Source organism: Phymastichus coffea, unplaced genomic scaffold, assembly GCF_024137745.1.
Source record: "Phymastichus coffea isolate CEN01 unplaced genomic scaffold, Cenicafe_Pcof_1.1 PCOF00088, whole genome shotgun sequence".
NCBI classification, from domain to species: domain Eukaryota; kingdom Metazoa; phylum Arthropoda; class Insecta; order Hymenoptera; family Eulophidae; genus Phymastichus; species Phymastichus coffea.
Window position 1 is genome coordinate 638,786 of NW_026706899.1, and position 19,779 is coordinate 658,564.

At 40.9% G+C, this 19,779-nt stretch overlaps 1 protein-coding gene across 7 annotated transcripts in view; it reads right to left on the minus strand.

Moving 5' to 3' along the window:
• LOC131669207 (vacuolar protein sorting-associated protein 11 homolog) overlaps window positions 1–19,779 on the minus strand; it is a 215,219-nt gene that overhangs the window by 14,793 nt on the left and 180,647 nt on the right. Inside the window, exon 6 of one of the 7 annotated variants that reach the window (XM_058943941.1) lies at window positions 14,009–15,516. The exons of the other annotated variants lie outside the window; for them this stretch is intronic. Within the exon in view, the coding sequence (XP_058799924.1) occupies window positions 14,137–15,516 (1,380 nt within the window). The 3' untranslated portion in view covers window positions 14,009–14,136. Of the gene's footprint in view, window positions 1–14,008; window positions 15,517–19,779 lie in introns of those variants that run through there. 7 annotated transcript variants of the gene reach the window in all.

The following is a 19,779-nucleotide window of genomic DNA, read 5'->3' on the forward strand; positions in this document are numbered from 1 at the left end:
AAAAGAAATACAAATAAACAACGAGTATCATGCAGTAGACACACGTTTATTATTTCAACGAATTGCTGTTTTTTTTCCTGGAAATGAGCAACTTGCAAGAGAGGCCTTCACTTATAAATTAGCTCCATTCCCGCAAAGTTTATTTAATGCAGATGGATTCATGAGAAAATCTACAAAATCTGAATTGTTTAAAGTATTCAAATCTAATTCATTATCTGATTTACAAATACAACATTATTCTAACATAATAGATAGAGGTTGGCTTCTACATCGAATATCTTGCCCTCACAGTACAACTTATGAACAGCTTTGCAACATTTATTACAAATATCTCACCAACAATTTTGGATCAAATATCAGGGTTGTTTTTGATGGCTATTCCAGCGAGAGTATGAACAGCATAAAGTCATATGAAAGATTTCGAAGGAAAGAAAAGCATTTAGTATCTGACGTCGACATAAGATTAGACTGTTTAGTCACAATGACTCAACAATAGTTCCTTTCCAATGTTGCTAACAAATACAGACTCGTGGAATTATTAACAAATTATTTCAATCAACGTGGTATTGAAACTACCATCGCCATCGATGACGCCGACGTAGAAATTGTTGAAAAAGCTCTGCAAGTAGACAAGGAAACTGAACGAGCAGTTGCAGTTGTTGGCAACGATATCGATTTATTGATGTTGCTGATTGACCGTGCTCCGCAAACATCAAATATATTTTTCTATAAAGTGTCTACTGGTAAAAAAAAATAGAATTATATTCAACATCTGATAATCAAAGTTACCAGCCATATTAATTATTTATATATAAATTATTTGCTCACTCTTTTGTTGGTTGCGACTCGACAAGTGCCTTGTACAAAAAAGGAAAAAGAAGTGTGATAACATTGCTAAAAAAATGAAAATTTCAAACAATCCGTTTCTATATTTTATGAAAAAAACAAGACAGTTGGTGAATTGTATCCAGTTGCTGAGAAAATTGTGAAAGCTCTGTATAGTTCAAATTTAGACGATCAAACGACAATTTTCCAACTTAGATATAATCTTTACTTAAAGTCAGTCATTTTTGGGGACAAAGAATCAGCTTTAGCTATTTTACCACCAACGGAATCAGCCTTAAAGTTACACACTCAACGTGTTTATTATCAGATGCAGCTATGGATGAAAAATATAGAGATACGACCTATAGATTGGGGGTAGATGTCGAGTAATTTCATGCTCGTTCCTATCATGTTGGAAGATGGAGTTTCGGTTGCTCTAGATACATTGCTTAAATCCGTAAGTACAGAAATTTACGCAATAAAATATGGTTCTATATTTGAAGCTCAATTGTGCAATAAAACGAATTTATTTTTTAGGTATTTTGTAGCTGTCTGGGACACATCTAGATGTAGCTGTAGAAAAACCGGTTTAAAATGCTCACATTTTTGCAAAAACTGCAATGGTGAGAGTTGCATCAATATAGCTAGTACTAGAATTGATTTGGACGATGAAGCCTTCAATTAAAGCGCAATTTATAAGGACACCGAAAATGCTGCTGAAATTAGAAATGATGTTGGAATGTTGAATGCTACCATGGAAAGTGACGAGGATGATGATGGCGATATTTATGATTTTGCTAATTTTTAAAATAATTTTATCTTAATTGTTTGTTTATAATAAAACCGCAGTAGAACCAATGTTAATATTTAATTTGTATAGTTTACATGATTTTTTTGAACAGATTAACATTTATTAATGAATTACATTACTATTTTACTGAAGAATTGAATTAATGATAATGAATATACATATTTATAAAAAATGGCAATCGTTATACTTATTGAAACCAATATAAATGTTATTGTGATTACTTATTGATTACTTGAATATTTTTTGCAATTAATTTACTGATGGCTACAACGAAAGGCATTTTGATAAATGTATATAAGTTATTGTTTAAAAATTTACAACCGCACTCTGCACGTTGCGTCAATAAAAAGAAATAAGCAAAATTGAAAGCAGAAGTTAGCGAGCTACCAAGGATGAGAAAAAAAAGAAGGATAGAAACAGAGAATGAAATATAGCGTTGGAGTTGCGCAGTAGCACTGCGCAGGGCCAACTGCTTTATTGCATGAATCATAAGGCCCAGTGCCGCTCGGTCGTGGAAACTCGCTCTAATTTCCTTTCCATTGGACAAAAACTCACGTGCGATGACATATTTCGATGTAGAATTTAAATATCTACAACTTTCGTTCAAAACTTTTTTCGAAATTCCGCGTCGTTTTTGAATTAATCGCAAAAAACAAAAAATTTTACCGTTTTTCTCCAAAATGCACCTAGAAATGTAATTGACCAGCTCCTGCATAACTTTTCGACTTCCTGACCCGGTTGATTGGACTATGATGCGATTGATGCTCAATCGTTGAAAAAAATTTGAATTTTGAATTTCGCGGGTTACGAATTAATGTTCACGAGTAGTGTATGCATGTCAATATTGTCAATATATTCAATGTTGAAGGTTGAAAATCGTGTTAGATGTCACTGCTACTCTGAATGATCTTTGGAATAGGCAAAGAACTTGATATTTAATAATTTACCGACGCATGCCCTAGACAATTGTTTGTCTATATGAAGAAGGATCGGGCGAAATCGATTATTCAAGTGAAATTTGTTGGACAACGACATGCTCACTCACGGTATTCCTCAAATCAGGAAAAATGTATCTAAAATGGACTCGAAATCGGCTAACGCAGAAAGTTTCTAAATCGTTTGTAGATTAAAAAAATGTAAAACTTAAAATCATAGCTGATCGTTTTCATGAGTTATGGACGTTTCTGTGTTTTTATCGATTACCTTCATGAAACGCAGAGTAAAACACTCTAATACATATATGTAGTCGGTCTCTTGATCAAAATACGAGTAAATTACACTGTATTTATGATTTTTTTATTAAAAGTTTTGTTTTTTTTTAAATTTAACAATATATTAATTTATCGACTTTCTGAATAATGCTGCTTTTCCACTATTTTCGATATAAACTAATATTTTGCAATTTATTTCAAAAGGTAAATTTTGTTTGCAGTATATATTAAATAATTCATTGCAGATTGTCACCGCTAGGTGGCGTACACTTTTTCCAAATCTATGATGAAAAAATTCATCTCAAAATTATATATATACCCCTGATACACCCCGTGCACAACTTAGATATTTCAAAATTTATTATTTGTTAAAAGAAAGCCACAAGACTTTTTAATAAGTAAATCAACTGAGAACCTTATTAAAAAGTTTATATCGAAGGATTTTGATTTAAGCGATGAAAAATATCCTTTGTCCATATGCAGAACTTGTTATTTAACGCTCCTTGGTTTTGAAAAAAACATTTTTAATAGACAAATGCCAACGATGCTTAATTATAAAGAAATAGTTTTAATGAAAGCAACTCGCGCAAATGACGTTTCTATCTGCAATTGCTACATTTGTGTGACTGCTAAATACTTATTGTATTTTTTATTCAAATATCAAGTATTATTAAATGAAACTTTATTAATAATTAATACATAGAATAAATGCAGTAAATAATACAATATAAAAGTTTTTGTTTTTTTTAAATAAATTATAAGCTTAGCAAACAAATGAACATTAACATCAAAATCAAAAGAGTTGGTTTGTATGTCCAAATAAAGTATAATTATGCATTCAACTTCTTCTGCCTAGGAAATAAATTCCATTTGTATTGAAAGTTGCATCCATCTCTGGGGGCTTAATAAGATCGAATCCAATATCAGCCATTCTTCTCCAAGTGGTTAACCCAGTGTCAAGACTACTCCCGTTTACTTCTAATTTAAGCCTTAGCTTCTCTAGAACTTCACTATAAAGATTAATCATAGATTGGAGAGATTTTCCTCCTACTTGTTTTCTTCCTTGGTTATCTAACATTTCAAAGAAAGCATCATCAAACTTTCTTTTTGTTTTCCCGCTGACACTGGTATGCTAGAAACCTGCGAGCAACTCGATGTTAGGAGTTTAGTCTGATTTGCCTGAGCTAGCTTTAAATTGTAATTCTGAACAATTGGATCAAATGTTATGTTTCTTCCTATGGTGTTCATCTTTTTAAAGCAATCTCCAAGTTCTTCTCGAGTCTTCTATAAGTTGCAATCAGTAATGGAAGAAAGAATCCCGAAATCCTCCTTGTAAATGCCAAAAATGCCATGATAAACAATCTTCTCAGCTGCTTCATCAGTGAGTGCACCATTTAGTGACCATCTGTATTTCGTGAACACTTTATAAAAGCAGAACGCTCCATGGCCTGAGAAGTCAAAGATATCCAGTAATTTATCCCTGGACACAAGATCAGCGACTTCTACCGCTAGCTTTTCAGCAGTGAATATCACAGAGAAGGCTTGACGTGTGGTCGTTATCAAACATATGTTACTCAATAGAGTAATAAAAGGTTTGATTTCCGGAGGCTCTTTATCCTTGATCAACGATAGAACGTTGTCTATTTCCAGCATGTGAGCATGAGCACGTTTAGCTGCTATCTTCCATTTTTCAGAATAAGCTCTATCAGATTTGGTACAATAAAGGAGTGATGTCAATGGAGCCAATGATTGTGTCATGGATGCTTTTTCCTCCAGTGGAAAAGAGATGCCTTTGCAGAGGACGTGGTGAGCCCATATATCCCATACTGTTTTATATCAATCACTTCTTCTCTCTTTCCCACCTTTCTATGAGTCATGGTCCCATGTCCCCTGTCCCTTCCTCACTAATGTAGAAGTGTACATGTTGTTGTATCACTCCAACACCCTTCCTCAACGACGCACACTTATGGCAAAGTACTGACATATTAATCCACTCTTTTCAGCCAAGTCTCGCAACTTAACTTTCCCTAATAGTTTCGTTAGCATGTTGGTAATCATTTCATCTGTAGGGCAGTATTTGTAATCCATGATACCATTCTTCTTGATGTCTCTAATGAAATGATATTTTATATCGATATGTTTGCTGCAGTTGCTGAATTTTCCATTTTCAACAAGCTTCAAGCAGCTCTGGTTATCTTCATAGACAATCGTTGTGTTCTGTACCTTTCGTTCGAAATCTTCAAGTAGATATCGTATCCACAAACCTTCTCGAGTTGCTTCCGCAAGAGCAATATACTGCATTTTTATTGCTCTTTTTCCCTCTCTACCCAGGAGTCCCGAAGGATACGCTTTAGCGCATGCAACCAGTCAGTCCGGAAGTAACCGACGCGACAGCCAGTCGCATTTTTCTATAGACAGTTTTTCACATCAAGTTATTCAGTGTTTTTATATATAAAGTATTAATTACAGTGTTCGATAATCAATCAAAGACAATTTCAATTAGTGTGTGCTTAATCACGTACTGCGTTATATGCTACTTTTATATTGTATTATTTACTGCATTTATTCTATGTGTTATTAATAACGTTTCATATAATAATACTTGATATTTGAATAAATAAACAACAAAATTGGTGTGCTTACGTACTCGATACAGGCTAATATAAACTTTTGACGATGGCTTCTCGTTCCTATCCATGGATGCTTACATCTTACGATAATGCAGCCACAATGATGGTCAAAATCGACTTTACGCACTTGACATTTATAACCTGATGTATTGACAAATGTAGGTGATTCGTTGCCATAAGAAATATCTGCTGTATTTCCTGATTCCACCTTCAGCTCAATCTTATCCAGTCTATTAATCTCTTGGAAGTGATTTAATTTTATATAACTTAATCATTCAGTTCTAAGAACTTTGAATTTCTTTCTCTTTTCAAATGCACATAGAATGCATTTGAATAAGTCAAATGCATTCTATGTGCTGTATGTATTGTATGAGTTGTAAATATTTTAATTGCAAATATAACGAGCATAGCTTTGTATTGTTCATTGCCTATATATTATAAATATTTACCTGTGTATATTTTTCGACAGCAATGACTTGTACAATATAATTCGTTACAATTATTGTAATTATGATAGAAAAGGCAGGTAGCTTAAAAAATTTGGTAATAACTTCTTGATAAATGCAAACATTCTGGAAAGCTTTTATTTCTCTTAGGAAATTCTATTTAATAAAAGATATCACGTACTTTACTAACAATTTTGAAATCTACAATTTTGCTGAAAAATTTATTACCTCGAATAGTAGTTACCTTGAATAGTAGTGACCTTGTAGTACAACCTGATATAGAACAACAATGCTGGAAGGACACAAAAGAACATGAAGAAGTCATCTGTACATGTGAACATTAAGAAGTATGCTGCCGCTAAAATGTTTCGAAAATTCAACAAGAAAATGATATGGTCAACAAAAAAGAGAATAAAAATAATAGTTTGAAAAATACAGTAAAAAATGGATACAAACAAACTAATAATAATAATTTACTGGAGAATGATATTCTTAACAAGAAAGAGTAACTAGAAGCTTCGTGTCAATGGTATAGTTATAAATTTTAGTTATAAGGTTTAGTTTATAATATTATCTGTTATCCTAGATTTCATTCAAGTACTTGCGTGTACCTCTGCAAATAGTTGAACCTATAAATGGCAAATAAACATAATTTGTCACCAAAACTCTAAAAGAACTAACGGACAAAGCAGTTCCCCAAATAAATACTAATTATTATTTACAGTTAAATTAAAAATAATCACTACCATATAACGCTACGGGCAATACAGTAATAATAAATCATACCAAGTTTTTAGTGTTACGTTAAAATGTAAATTGATTAAGCTAATGAAAGTTGCACAAATTATTTTTGATTTTCAATCAGAGACCTAGTCATTTTATAGGATTTACGATTTACAACTAATCCAAATCAAAACGTAATCAGTGGTTTATATAATACAAAAGCCATTGCTGTTCATTTTATTTACTTCAGAAAGAAAAGTTTGCAGTTCTTGAAACTCACGTAGGTCTAGAGACGACCAAATATTTCAACAAAAAAATATGGCAAGTATGCCACTGTTTCTAATATTTAATTTGGATTATTTTTCTAATAATCCATTGATAAATATATTTAATTATTATAATATATTTAATTCTTATAATATATAAAAATCTAATAATCTAATAATATATTTAATTTTCTAATATTTAATGTAATTATCGATTTCAACAATTTTTATAAAGTTTTTATATATTACATTAATAGTACACTATAATAAATTACTATTTGCTTGAACTATTAGCACACTCATTAACGAATGTATACATTTAGCGGTTTGCGGACCTAATGTATTGAATGTAGCAGAAATTATACCTGTATAATGAACTAAGTAAAAATATAAGGCAGAAATTTGTAGGCCAATATCATTGACTTCTAATGTAGCAAAAATTTTTGGAAAAATGACGTCTAATGAAGCTTAGTATGTTATAAATTAGGGAACGACGTAAATCTAAATATTGTTTCAGGAAAAATATATTTCAGATCAATAGACCATTATACTTTGCTAAAAATGATTTATAGATATATATCTATTCGCTTATATTTTCACAAAAACGAAATATCTAGTATACCTTTTTTATAAAATTGCTATAGTTATTAATGCAAAAGTTATGATGGCAATTTACTATGCTTGCTTTAATAGCATTATTAATTATGATATATAGGTCGTATTTGTAAAATGATCTTTATCTCTCACAAAGTCTTCAAAATAGTCAATCAAAATATTAAGGAAAAATAAACCGAAAAAATTAATATATCTGCAAACTGTATTATAAATTTAAAAAATAGCTTAACAATAATTTTTGATTATACAGTAAAGAAAAATGAATTGCACTCTAATGTAATAATTAGTCATAAGATTTTGATTTTTAATATTAGTTTTTAAGTAATCTATGTATTTATCCAATTCACCATGAACAAGAGGTTTATCCACTTCTGTAGGTGTACAGTTTTCTCTAATTGATGGACTAGAGAATCTACCGACTGAATGGATTTGTAAATAATTAAATAGAAAGACAAAAAGGTGAAGTTGTCATTCATATATAAAACTATAAGATTAATACTTTTCGCAATCCTAGTTGCTGTTGGCATGATGTTATTCATCAATAAATAAGTTTATTCAATAATTGTGTAATAAAATTGAAAATATACTTTTCACTAGACCATTTTTGCCAAAATGACGTATAAGCTGGTATCAAAGAAGTTTTACATCATGGTCTATCTGCGCATTATATATATTATATAGAATACAATATACAATTTTCATTAGATATGTGGAGAACTTCTTTTGTACTTCGGCTTGGAGGATTAGTTCAATGTAAGTGATTATTTACTTTTTGCGTGATTCGTCTTACATGTAGGAAGATGATGGATCACTCTTCCCTAAATTTGAAAAAAATTTTATTTTTGTACCATAATAAATTTTAGTAGCTTATAAGTCTATGCAGTTGATAAATCATAAGGTTTTTAATGTTCTACTACATTTTATCATCTTCAGTGGGGGGCATTCAATTAAAAACTCTGAACTAATGCATCAAGCTCTCTAGTAGGAACAAACTCAGGAAAAATTTCCCGCGGGTACCTTTATTGAACGTGTTTATTATTCATTTCGTATATAATAGGGTTTTCACAAGTAAATGTAAGAACAACTTGTTTTTTTATAGCTTTGAAAGAGGAAACTGCTGCGTTAGAATGATCTGAATGTGTTTTTAATGCATAATCACTCTTATTTTTAGACTGATTCAAACGATAAGATGGATGATAGCCTCATACTGAAAAGGGCATGTTTTCGAATTATTCCGATTTCATTAGCGAATGAATTTTGTAAATAACGCAAAAATTGAGTGTGCTTGATATAAATTCATCAAAAATATTTTTTCTTTACTTTTCTTATATTTTTTATATAGTTTTCATTATTAAGTACACATTCGGAGTTCATTTGAGTTACATTTGATGTATGAAAGTGTCAAAAAATTAATTAGTTTTGGTTCAATTATTACTATTTATTTAATTTATTAGTGATTAAAATCAAACACGAGCTTCTGATTAACTAAAGAGATCAAGTTAAAAAAAATTCAAATTCTACGATTTTTTAAAGACTAGGAATTGACTTATTTGGAAAAATGTAGAGTTGTTTTTGACTACGAATTCTAATTTAGCGGGTCGAATACATTGAATTGCGTTACATAAAAAACTAATATTTAATTTAATGAATTCTTTAATCCCAGCTTTTAGATAAAACTGACCATTACTACTTAGTTCCGAATAAAATTTATTTTTACCTCTGTTACATAATGCACTACTAAGAAGTGATTTGGTACTATGTCTGTAACAGCAAATTATTATCAATCAGTAGCATCGTAAATTTCATACTATATCTACGATAATTTAAAATGTTATTTTTATTGCTAAACGAAAAATGCTTTATGAGTTATGTTTAAAAATATTAGGGCAATTAAAATTATATATATATATATATATATATATGTGTGTACATACTAATAGTTATTTCTTTAACTATTATAACATCTTTCACCATCTTTTTTTATAATGTACAACATACATTATAAACATCTTCGACGAATCACTATAAGTGAACTTCAAGTGAATTGACTTATATGACTTGTCATATTCAGCACGAGTTCAGGCGATCATTAGTCTTATCTTTCACAATTCCGTGATATATATTAACACAAACGCAAGTAAGAGATATTTTTAATTACCTCATATATTCTTAATCAAATTATGTTTTTAATCTATGAAATTTCATAATCACGTTGTGACAAACTGCAAACTCTTATTATTTTTATATCCAATACGTTTAAAATTGTTTGAAACTGTCTGCTCTTTCCTCTAAGATAATATGGAATAATCTATGCAGACGAAATCTCGGAATTTTTACAATATCGTACAGATATAAATATGTTGAAATGATCGAAAAGTAACTGATATTTATAACAAAACTAGTAAGATATTTCGCTAAATAAACTGTAATCTAAATTATACTAAAAAAGCTGTATATCAATGTTTTATAAAGATTTTACCAATATATTATAACTAAATTTAATCAAATAGAAGATAAATATCAATACATCTAGTTTTTGTTTATGTAAAGTGATGTTTTGAAATTATTACAAAATGTTTGCATGTTATTTGAATTTGAAAATCTGAATATGGTCATTTGAGTCGCACTTGCAAAAAAATGCCTGAGTTGGTTGGTTAACGTTTCATTTTTTTTTAAATATAAGCGTAATTCGTATTTATTAATGGAAAATCACTGTCTCGTATCGCATGTTTCATTCCGAACCAATAACTATTAAATCGTTGACGAAAATATAATTATTACTAACAAAATGATGAATCACATATTTCTTTGGGAATAAACAGGAATAACTTATCGTTTTAAGAAAAATAGTAAGTACATAAAAAAAGTTGCTAAACCTATTTGTCTGATGACAAGCTTAACTAGGATATTTAATACCTGAGTACTGTTAATGAAAAAAGGTAAAACAAATTGATATCGTTTTACAGAGTAAAGTAAAGAAAAAAGTCAAGGAAAATTTCTTAAAAAAATGACACTAAAGTTAACCAAAGAGTTGAAATGTGCATAAAAAGAATTGTTAGCAAGCACAAGATGAAGTTATAGGGAAAAAACTGTTTGATTTGGTAAGAATTGGCAATGTTTAGAATAAAAGTTGAATGTTGGTAGGATGAAAAGACACGTGGAATAGAATGCAAATTAAAATTAGATCAAAGCTAATTTGGCTTTATTGAACAGTTTAAATAAATTGATATTCGACAAAACATTCGTTCAAATGAATGAAAGTATGTATAAATTGATAACATATTAAAGAAGTTTCCTGTGCCCTATTTGAAAATTGAAGGCGCGTGTCGCGCACATTGATGCGGGACACACGCAGACGCATACGCACACGTTTACACTCAAGTCGGACGCGCGCATTATTATTGATAGTAATTGCTTAACAAATAGATACATACAATTGAAACGCTTAGTTTTCTTCTTTGCTGGACGTCAGGAAACAAAAGAGACGCGGAAGCTCCCGCGAAAATTGTCTTACGACTCACATAAAAAAAATAAGAAGGAGTAGAACAAGCGCGACATTGACGCTCGTACAAAGAAACCGCTTGCCCTTAGTTTTCGTACATCACGTATACAGTTTTATCTAATAAATTTACGAACTTTATTAGTATATCTCGTGCTCGTCACGCGCGCAACCAGTCTCCCGCTCGCATTGCATTCGTACAGCCAGGCACACGCACACCGACGCTCTAGCTAGCACTCATCTCGTCGTTACTCACTTGTGCTATCATACCGTTTTTGTCGTCTGCGTATATATAACGGCGATGCTTGCTCTTTAAAACGCGGACATTGCTCGTTTTTCGCTTTAATATTAAAAACGTTTGACATGACGCATCGACTTTGTGGCAAAACATTTAGTACAGAGTTATATACTTATAGTATTTATACAGACGCGTCGGTTGCGATCATCCTTGCAAGTGGAGGCAACGAGCGGCTCGTACATACGAATATACGTCAGCTCGGTCGAAACGCCCACCGTATTATTTGCATAACTGTTGCACACACACGCACGCAGACGCACGCTGCACTGCATTCACCCTCGCGTGTCTTATGTTACAAATAGTTGAAATTGTTTATAGGTAAAAGAGCCAGAGATTGGCGTTGAAATGGAGTAACGAGCCCCCTATGAAACTGCTTTGACCATTGTTGATCGGTGCCGCCTTTTGGCGCTAGGCTCTAGCCAGTTTTCAATTGCAATGGCAGATTCTGCAAGGACCTAGTATAAGTCGCGTAAAAAACATTTGACTGTACAGGGCTGCTCGCTACTTTTACAGCTACTCCCGTCGATTACTTTTTATAACTATTTCTTATCAATCGCAGTCACTCATTCGCTCTCGCTCGCTCTTCCTCGCACATATATCTTTGCACAATTGCGCTAAAATGTTTAAGAATGCACTTTTCATGTAAAATACAATGTTACATTATAACTCATTTCTACGGTGTACTTTTTACCTTAGATATTTTTCATATTTTTGTTTATCTCTTTCATTATTTAATTTTTATACAATAACAATATCACAGTTCTGTTCGTACCACGCTTTATATTGTTTCTCCCCTGATAATTAAATCTAAAACTTTTTTCAATAATTCCCGTACACGCTATCATTTGCTTTCACTTGTCCATCAACGTACTCTTTCGCGGCTCGATTTTCATCGTGCGGCGCATCCCGTCGATTGTTCCGATTAACAGAATTCGCGTTAATTTGTTTGCATTGATTTTGCCCGATTTCTCGAAAAGTCCCGAAAACCCAACCCAACCCGAAAACACGAAAACACCGAACACCGTCCAATGCGCTCGCGGAGAATAACAGCTCGAGGACGTTGCATTTGGTCGTCACGAGCCACACACCATCCGTTTCAGTGATGTTGATCGTCAAAAGATTCGACTGGATCGTTTGAGAATTTAATGGACATTTATTGCGTGTGCGTGTGTGCGAGTGTTGACATACACCAACGAGCGCGGTCTACCCGATCCTCGTCCTCCTGCCACGGTGCGCTCGACTATCGCGGCTATGTTTCATTTCGATTGCATATTATGTACAAAAAATTGACTGATGCACGCTCAAAGAATAAACTTAACGCAGCTTGCTCGCGATAATGCACGCGCGTGCCGTCTATTCTACAGCTTCGCTTATTTCGCTTACGCGTCCGATCGGAAATTTGGCTTTCAAACGTACCGCGCTCCCTTTCTCTCTGTGCACGTGGATTTGAGATTCTGTGTTGGCCAATGCACGAAAGCTTAAACGTTTAAATGGCATTTGATGAAAAGAACAAGAGAGATTGCTTGGCTGAGTTAACGCATATTGAAATGGCGTATGTAGGAGATTTGTACATACATGCGTGAAACGGACGGCTTCCAAGTATACAAGTCGCGAGAACTTTTCCTTATTAAAAAGTGTCGAACGTTTATTCTATTCCCACATATATATTTTACACAACTATAAACTATGTAGAGATTTACGTGTATCATTAATTGTTTATATTGTGACGAGCCAAGAGTGAGACATTGAATTTTCGGAAATTCCTGCACTTGAATTGACGCCAGACCCGGCTAACTCCATGTCACGCGCTTCCAGTAAAAACTGTTCTTTAGTCTTGAAGGGTAAAAAGTTAAAGGCGCCGGATACACCGCGGAATCGGGGACCGCGGATCGCGCGACGTGGCCAAAAACCGTAAAGCAACTGCTGTCGCGTATACTCGCACTCGCAGACGACAAGTACATAAATAAAACCTATGGATTTGTTACGCAATACAAGTACAAATGTAAAAACAAAAAGCACCAACTTTTTTCTTTCAAACGCTCTATATATACCCGTGTGATATACGACCTAGACGCCTTTAACCGATACAGACGTTCAGAAGGACAAGCCAAACGTCGTGAACCTTTGTCGAACTGTCGAAACCCTTTCTCTGTGTGGGTGTATGTGTGTGTGTGTGTGTGTGTGTGTGTATGTATGTCTACATGTATACGGATTTTTAAGTGTATGCATATATAGTCTTTGCGTTTAACGAAAGAAGACTCTCGTGCGTCAGTTCCGGCAATTCATAACTATTGCAAACGGCTGCGCTTTCATTATCCAAGCACAACAAAATGCAAGACACGTACGCGATGTTGCGCTTACTAATCAATATCGTAGAAGTAATCACCATAGCAATAATAATAAAAATCATAATAATAATAATAATAATTGTAAATAGCAATAATAATAGCAATAATAGTAATAATAATAAAGATAGTAATAAAAACAATTGATTAACGTGAATAATCAATAATTGTGCTAAACAATCGATAGTCGTATAAGGCTAGTAATGATAAATGACGCAACTTGCAGTACATCGCGCGCAGAGCCGATCGAGAGATGAGAGCTGCGCACGTACGCGTTCTCATTGCTACGTATAAATGTATAAACAATGAAAAATTTGTGGCGACCGGGGTCGCTGCAATGTTAACAATAATAAAAACAATGGGACATTGTTGGCTCGGCGCAAGTAACGTCAGAAAGAGCCGAGGCTCGGCGGCGAGGCAGCGACGAGCGAGCAGAAAAGAGAGATCGGTGGTGCGGTCGCGGCGCGTTACTGCTTGTCCTTGAGGCCGCCGAGCAGGGCGTGGCTGTCCATGCTGGCGCTGAGGTTGCCGAGGTTGCCCAGCTGGCCCAGCTGGCCCAGGTTGGGCTGGTGCGCGTAGTTTCGGATCTGGTGCAGACTGATGAGCTGGTTGGGGAAGGACGAGTTCTGGCCGCCGCCGGGGCCCTGGCCCTGGCCGCCGGCCCCGGGCCCGGCCGCCGTGGCCTTCTGCGCGCCGGCGCCGGCGCTGTTGAAGGCCTCGTAGAGGTAGGGCCTGGAGGCCGGGTGGTGGCCGGCCGAGTAGTGCAGGTGGTTGAGCGGGTTGAGCGGGTGCTGCATCGAGGATATCGAGTTGATGGAGATGGAGGAGATGGGCGTGAAGGCCGAGCTGCTGCTGTTGGGGTGCTGCTGCTGCTGCTGCTGCTGCGGCTGCGGCGTCTGCTGCCGCGAGTCCGGCCCGTCGAGCGAGTCGCGATGCTGCTGCTGCTGCTGCTGCTGCTGTTGCTGCTGCTGCTGCGGCGGCGGCGGCGGCAGCAGGATCTCGGCCGCGGCCTGGCCCTGCGCGTGGTAGTCGTGGTGGGCACCGGCGCTGGCGGCCGCGGGCGGCAGCCGCTCGTGCAGCTCGCCCATGACCGAGTCGGGCGAGACCTTGGGCCAGTAGTGGGCGGCGGCGGCGGCGGCGGCGGCCGCCGCAGCGGCCGCCGCGGCCGCGCTACCCGGGTGCGCCTCCTGCGCGACCGCGTGCGCGTGCGAGTGCGGGTGGTGCGCGTGGTGCGGGTGGTGCGAGTGGTGGTGCGCGGCCGCGGCGGCCACCGCGTGGGCCATGGGGTGCAGCGCCGCGGCCGCCGAGCCGTGGGGCCTGAGGCCCGAGCCCACGATGGGCGGCCGCTTGTCCGTGCGCTCGGCGTGCTTCTGCATGTGCTTGGCCAGGTAGGTCTCCTGCGTGTAGCTCTTGCCGCAGTACTGGCATATGTGGGTCTTGAGGTGCTTGCTCTCCTTGTGCTTGGGGATGTGCTCCAGCAGGCTGGGCTCGTCGCTGAAGCACTTGTAGCAGGAGTTGCACTTGTAGGGCTTGTCGGTCTGGTGGCAGCGCGAGTGCGACTGCAGGTTGGACAGCTGCGAGAAGGCCTTGGTGCAGCCGGGGTGGCGGCACTTGTACGGCTTGTCGCCGGTGTGCGTGCGGATGTGCTGTTGCAGGTGGCTCAGCTGGGTGAACTTCCGCTGGCAGATCTCGCAGCGGTAGGGCTTGATGCCCAGGTGGATGCGCGTGTGCTGCGACAGGTACGACGAGTTGGCGAACGCCTTTGAGCACTGGGTGCACTTGTACGGCTTGGCCTCGCGCATGTGGATCTGCGTGTGCAGCTGCAGGTCCGCCTTGCTCCCGAAAATCTGCGAACAGTCAGCGATAAACAAACATTAGCCTGTGCGTAGCCGCCTCGCGTCCTTCGCAGCGGCTCTGCTGCTTCTTTTATACCAGTCCCGAGACTGCTCATTGCCAAATATAGCAAAAAATATGCATATGCATTCGCGGCCCAAGGACTCGATCCTCGGGCGGTTTTAGCCGCTCGCCAATCGGCTAATCGCGACAGGGGCCCGCCGCGTTTGTTGTCGTTGCTTCGCGCTCGACGCAAAGGTCAGCCGCAATCTGCGCGGAGAAAGGCTATACCAGGTGCAGAGCCGCTTATCGCGCAGAGGTTACGACTTTTCGCCGCTGGCCGCCTATCTGCGACGCCGATGAATCATGCGAGTCGCAGGTCCGATTATTCCGCAGACAGACAAATTGGCCGGGAGGCCGGCGGGCCAAAAGTCAACGGGTTGCGAGGCGCGCGGAAAAATCGCCAACGAGCGCTAACCGAGCGAGCAGAAAGATCGCGTAACGTCGTAACGAGCGATTGCGAGTAGCTAGTCTGCAGCAGCCTCGACCGAGAACGAGAGAGCGAGAGAGCGAGAGAGCGAGAGAGCGAGGGAGAGCGAGAGAGAGACTGGACTGCGGACGATGATTTGCAGAATGTAAAACGAGTGTCGATTAAAAGGTAGTTGCTAGATAAATTTGATCGGCGCGAGCGCTCGCCGCTAGCTGTCAAATATCGAGAGTCAAAAATACAAGGAAACGTCAAAAGGCCGAAAAAGAGCGAGCGCACGTTAATTACGGATGGGTGATGTAAAAGTTCGCAGCGACGTTGATCACAAGAGCATCACGTGCCTTCGTTGCCCCGCCGTCGCGGCCAGATAAAGCGCGCAAGTCGCGCGTACTTTGTACTGCGCTCGAACAATCGGATCGGGAAAAATCAGTGAAAATTTCGACAGCCGGTCGATCGAAAGCGGCAGCAGCGGCTGCGGCAGGCGAACTCGGCTCGGCGTGTTGGCGAGGCACGGAGGTAGGCGCGAGGCAGCCAGGCGGACTTGAAATTTCCTCCTTTCGAAAGGCGCGTCCTTGCCGGTGTCAAGTTCGCGCTCTCCAAGCTAATAGCTAGTTTGCAGCTAGCCGCTCTATACGGTTCCTGCCAGCCGTCTCGCGCAGCCGCTGCCGCCGATTGCACAACTGCTCGGTCCAGCGCGACGCGCAGCGCTCGAAATAGCCATGCGTATGCAGGCGCCGTCGCTTCGATCGATCGGTCGACCGGCAGACCCGGCATGGATGCCCATTGGAGCGCGCGACTACGAGCCCCGTTGGACATCCCGAAAGCGGACAGAGCGAGCCGAGAGCTGCTGCGTCGTGGCCCCGGGCCAGTACTCGCACGCGTTCAATTCAAACAGTCGGCGACCTTAATGACCGGCCGTGAATCGAGATTTTGAAAGTCACGGCCAGTCGCCTAGCCGCTCGCTCGCACCGCACGCTCCGCGCGCAGACAAAGGACCGCGCAACTCGACAAATCGGACAATCGTTAGCAGCCGCGCCACAGAAGTAAGATGGATCGAACGATCGGTCGCCTACTCGACTCGCCGTCACTTTCCGCCTCTCGACAGCCTCTCTGATGCAATAGACTGCTTTAGAGCGGCCCCCGACCTTGAAACGGGCGAGCGAGCGCGCGAACGCGGCCCACGGATGCGGCCAGCGAGCCTCGTCAGCGCCAACCTGTTGACGACGCCCTGCTCGGCGTCGCGGCCGAGTCCGGGCCGGTCGCCGCGCTCGCCACATCGGCGGCAGCCCGTTTTGGCGAGGACGGCGCGACAGGTTTCTCGCGCCGTCGCATCGCCCAGCGCTCGATGCACGTACGCGCGGCAGTCGCAGCTGCCTGCGCGCCGGCCGATGCTAGCGAGGCGACGTCCATTAGCGCACGCGGCCGCGGCGTCATTCCCAGCTCTCTGCCTCTTCCTTTCTCGCTTCCTTGCACTGCAGAGACGCGCCGCCGAAATAATCAGGCGGATTCGTAAATTTATCGGTGACTGGCTGGCGAGCGGCGAAGGCCACATGTGCCGGCGCAAGATGCTTCCGCAGATTTGTTCTTGCGAGCTGCGGGCGGCGAGGAAGGAGCGTCGAGCGGGGGCCACGCCGCAAGAGAGCACTCGAGAGAGAGAGAGAGAGAGAGAGAGAGAGAGAGAGAGAGAGAGGAGACAGGCTTTATCGCCGAACTGGATTAGGGCTGGCGTCGGGCGCGGAGTCGCGCGTGGCGTGGGTGCGACGGCTCGCGCAGACATCTACGGCGAAGCAAGAAGCGGCCAGAGCGGAAAGCAACCGGCAGGCGGCCGTTGCGCTGCCGCTGACAAATGATGGGCCGATGGATCGTGAGATTTCATGGTCGCGCGCAGCTCGTACGCCGGGACTCAGCCTGTACGCAATAAGCTGCGTAATAAGAGAGAGGGATTAACGAGCCGCTGCTGCGCGCCGCGGCATTAAAAGCCGAACGTCAAATCGCTCATTAGCCAGCATCAATCAATGGCGAGAGCGCAAAGCTGGCAGCGAACCAATTGCTCAATTAGGTATGCGCGCAGCCTTCGCCGCGCGAGCCAGCGTTGATTTACGAACGATCGCGAAGGGAGCTGAGAGGAGCGAAGGTAAACAAAGAAGCAGGAGCCGCTGCTGCTCGTGGGCCTTTGAAAAAGTTTGCCAGCAACAGCAGCGACGGCAAAGTCGGACCGCGACGCAGAAAAGAGTCGCGCGTGCGGCGTCGGCCGTCCAGGGAGCAATTAGAGCAAGAATCGCACGTATAATTGGTCGGATAAAGAGCGAGAGATTCCCAGGCACCTACCAGCTGCTGCTTCTCCGCCGCCGCCGCCGCCGCCGCCGCCGCCGCAGTGGCAACTGCCTGTAATGCTCGCGGTCGGGCAGCTCGAACGAGAGCAGCCTACACCTCGCGCGTTCTCTACATTAGCGCGTTCTAGCAGCACTGCTCTATAAAAGAGCACCGCCGCCGCCTTCGATGGATCCTCTCACTCCTCTCTCTTTCTCTCTCAACCGATGGGCCCTCGATTTGAATCATTCTCATCATCATCATCATTTGCCTTCGTCCCCATCATCATCATCATCATTATCATCATCGCCGGCCACTAGGACGACGAGGCCACCGGCAGCAACCTTAGCATTAGCCACCCATCAAAAACCAGTTTTACGCGAGCGCGCAATCGCTCCGATACACTTGCCGCGTTGTAGCTGCTGACCCCGCTTACACGCGCGTCATTCATTCGCAACCTACTAGCTCCGAATCTCCCGACATCCGCCCTCCGCGCCCAAACTGCAACGCGCCCGGAAACCAATGAATCCGATCTGTCAAAATTGCATCGGCCACGCATGCGAGCCAATAAGCCGAAAGAGAGATCGATTGATAAGATCACTGATTTTTTCTCCGCTGGTCGATCGATATGGCGAGAATGAATATTCAGATATGCGCGGCGTGGCCTCTGCGCGCGTAAATATTAATCTAAGCCAGGCGATAGTATCTAGTTCGATATAAATAGTGAACGTTAGAAGAAGCAAGGAGGTTTGCGCGCGTGTGCGAGTATTATAGTGATTGACAAGTTTGCGAAATGGAGTTCGATCCGGCGAGAGAGAGAGAGGGGGGGGGGGAAGAGATGCCGTGACGTAGTGTTTTTCAGGCAGTGCGTATTGCAGGCATTTATCGAGCTGGGTGGATTTTTTGCTGAAATTAGTGCGAGTAATTAGCCGCGCATCTTCCGATTGTTGCAGCGGCATTGTTCGCGGACTCGATCGAGACGGTTGCGCGAGAGATCGGCATAGAAAAATGCGGAATTATTGACGAAGGCAATTAAATAAATCCGTTGGGCCTTGAACGAGGCTGGCTCGCGCGGCTAGAATTGTTTATGAAATATCCGAACGAGGTGGCATTGCATAAGGCATAGCACGACAATTGGTTCGGACATCGCGCGAAGAGTTGCGCAAAAGCTCGGACGAGAGCGAGCAGGTAAGATAACGAGGGCCGAAGGGGCAGAGCGCGAGAGAGAGAGAGAGAGAGAGAGAGAGAGAGTGCTGGACGGACTTCCTGCGGAAACGACGGGAGGAGGCGAGCAGAGCAGCGCAGCATCGCTCTCGGGACCGTTGGTCTAGGCGCGCTGCGCGATATTTCTTTCTGCAGTTTTTTTCGCGATACCGCTATTTCGGATTCAGAGAAGCGAGGTAGGAAGGAGCCGACGGCGTTTTTCCGAGGAACAAAGTGGTGGCGTTGAGAGACTGCGAGAGCCGGCCAGTGCAACAAT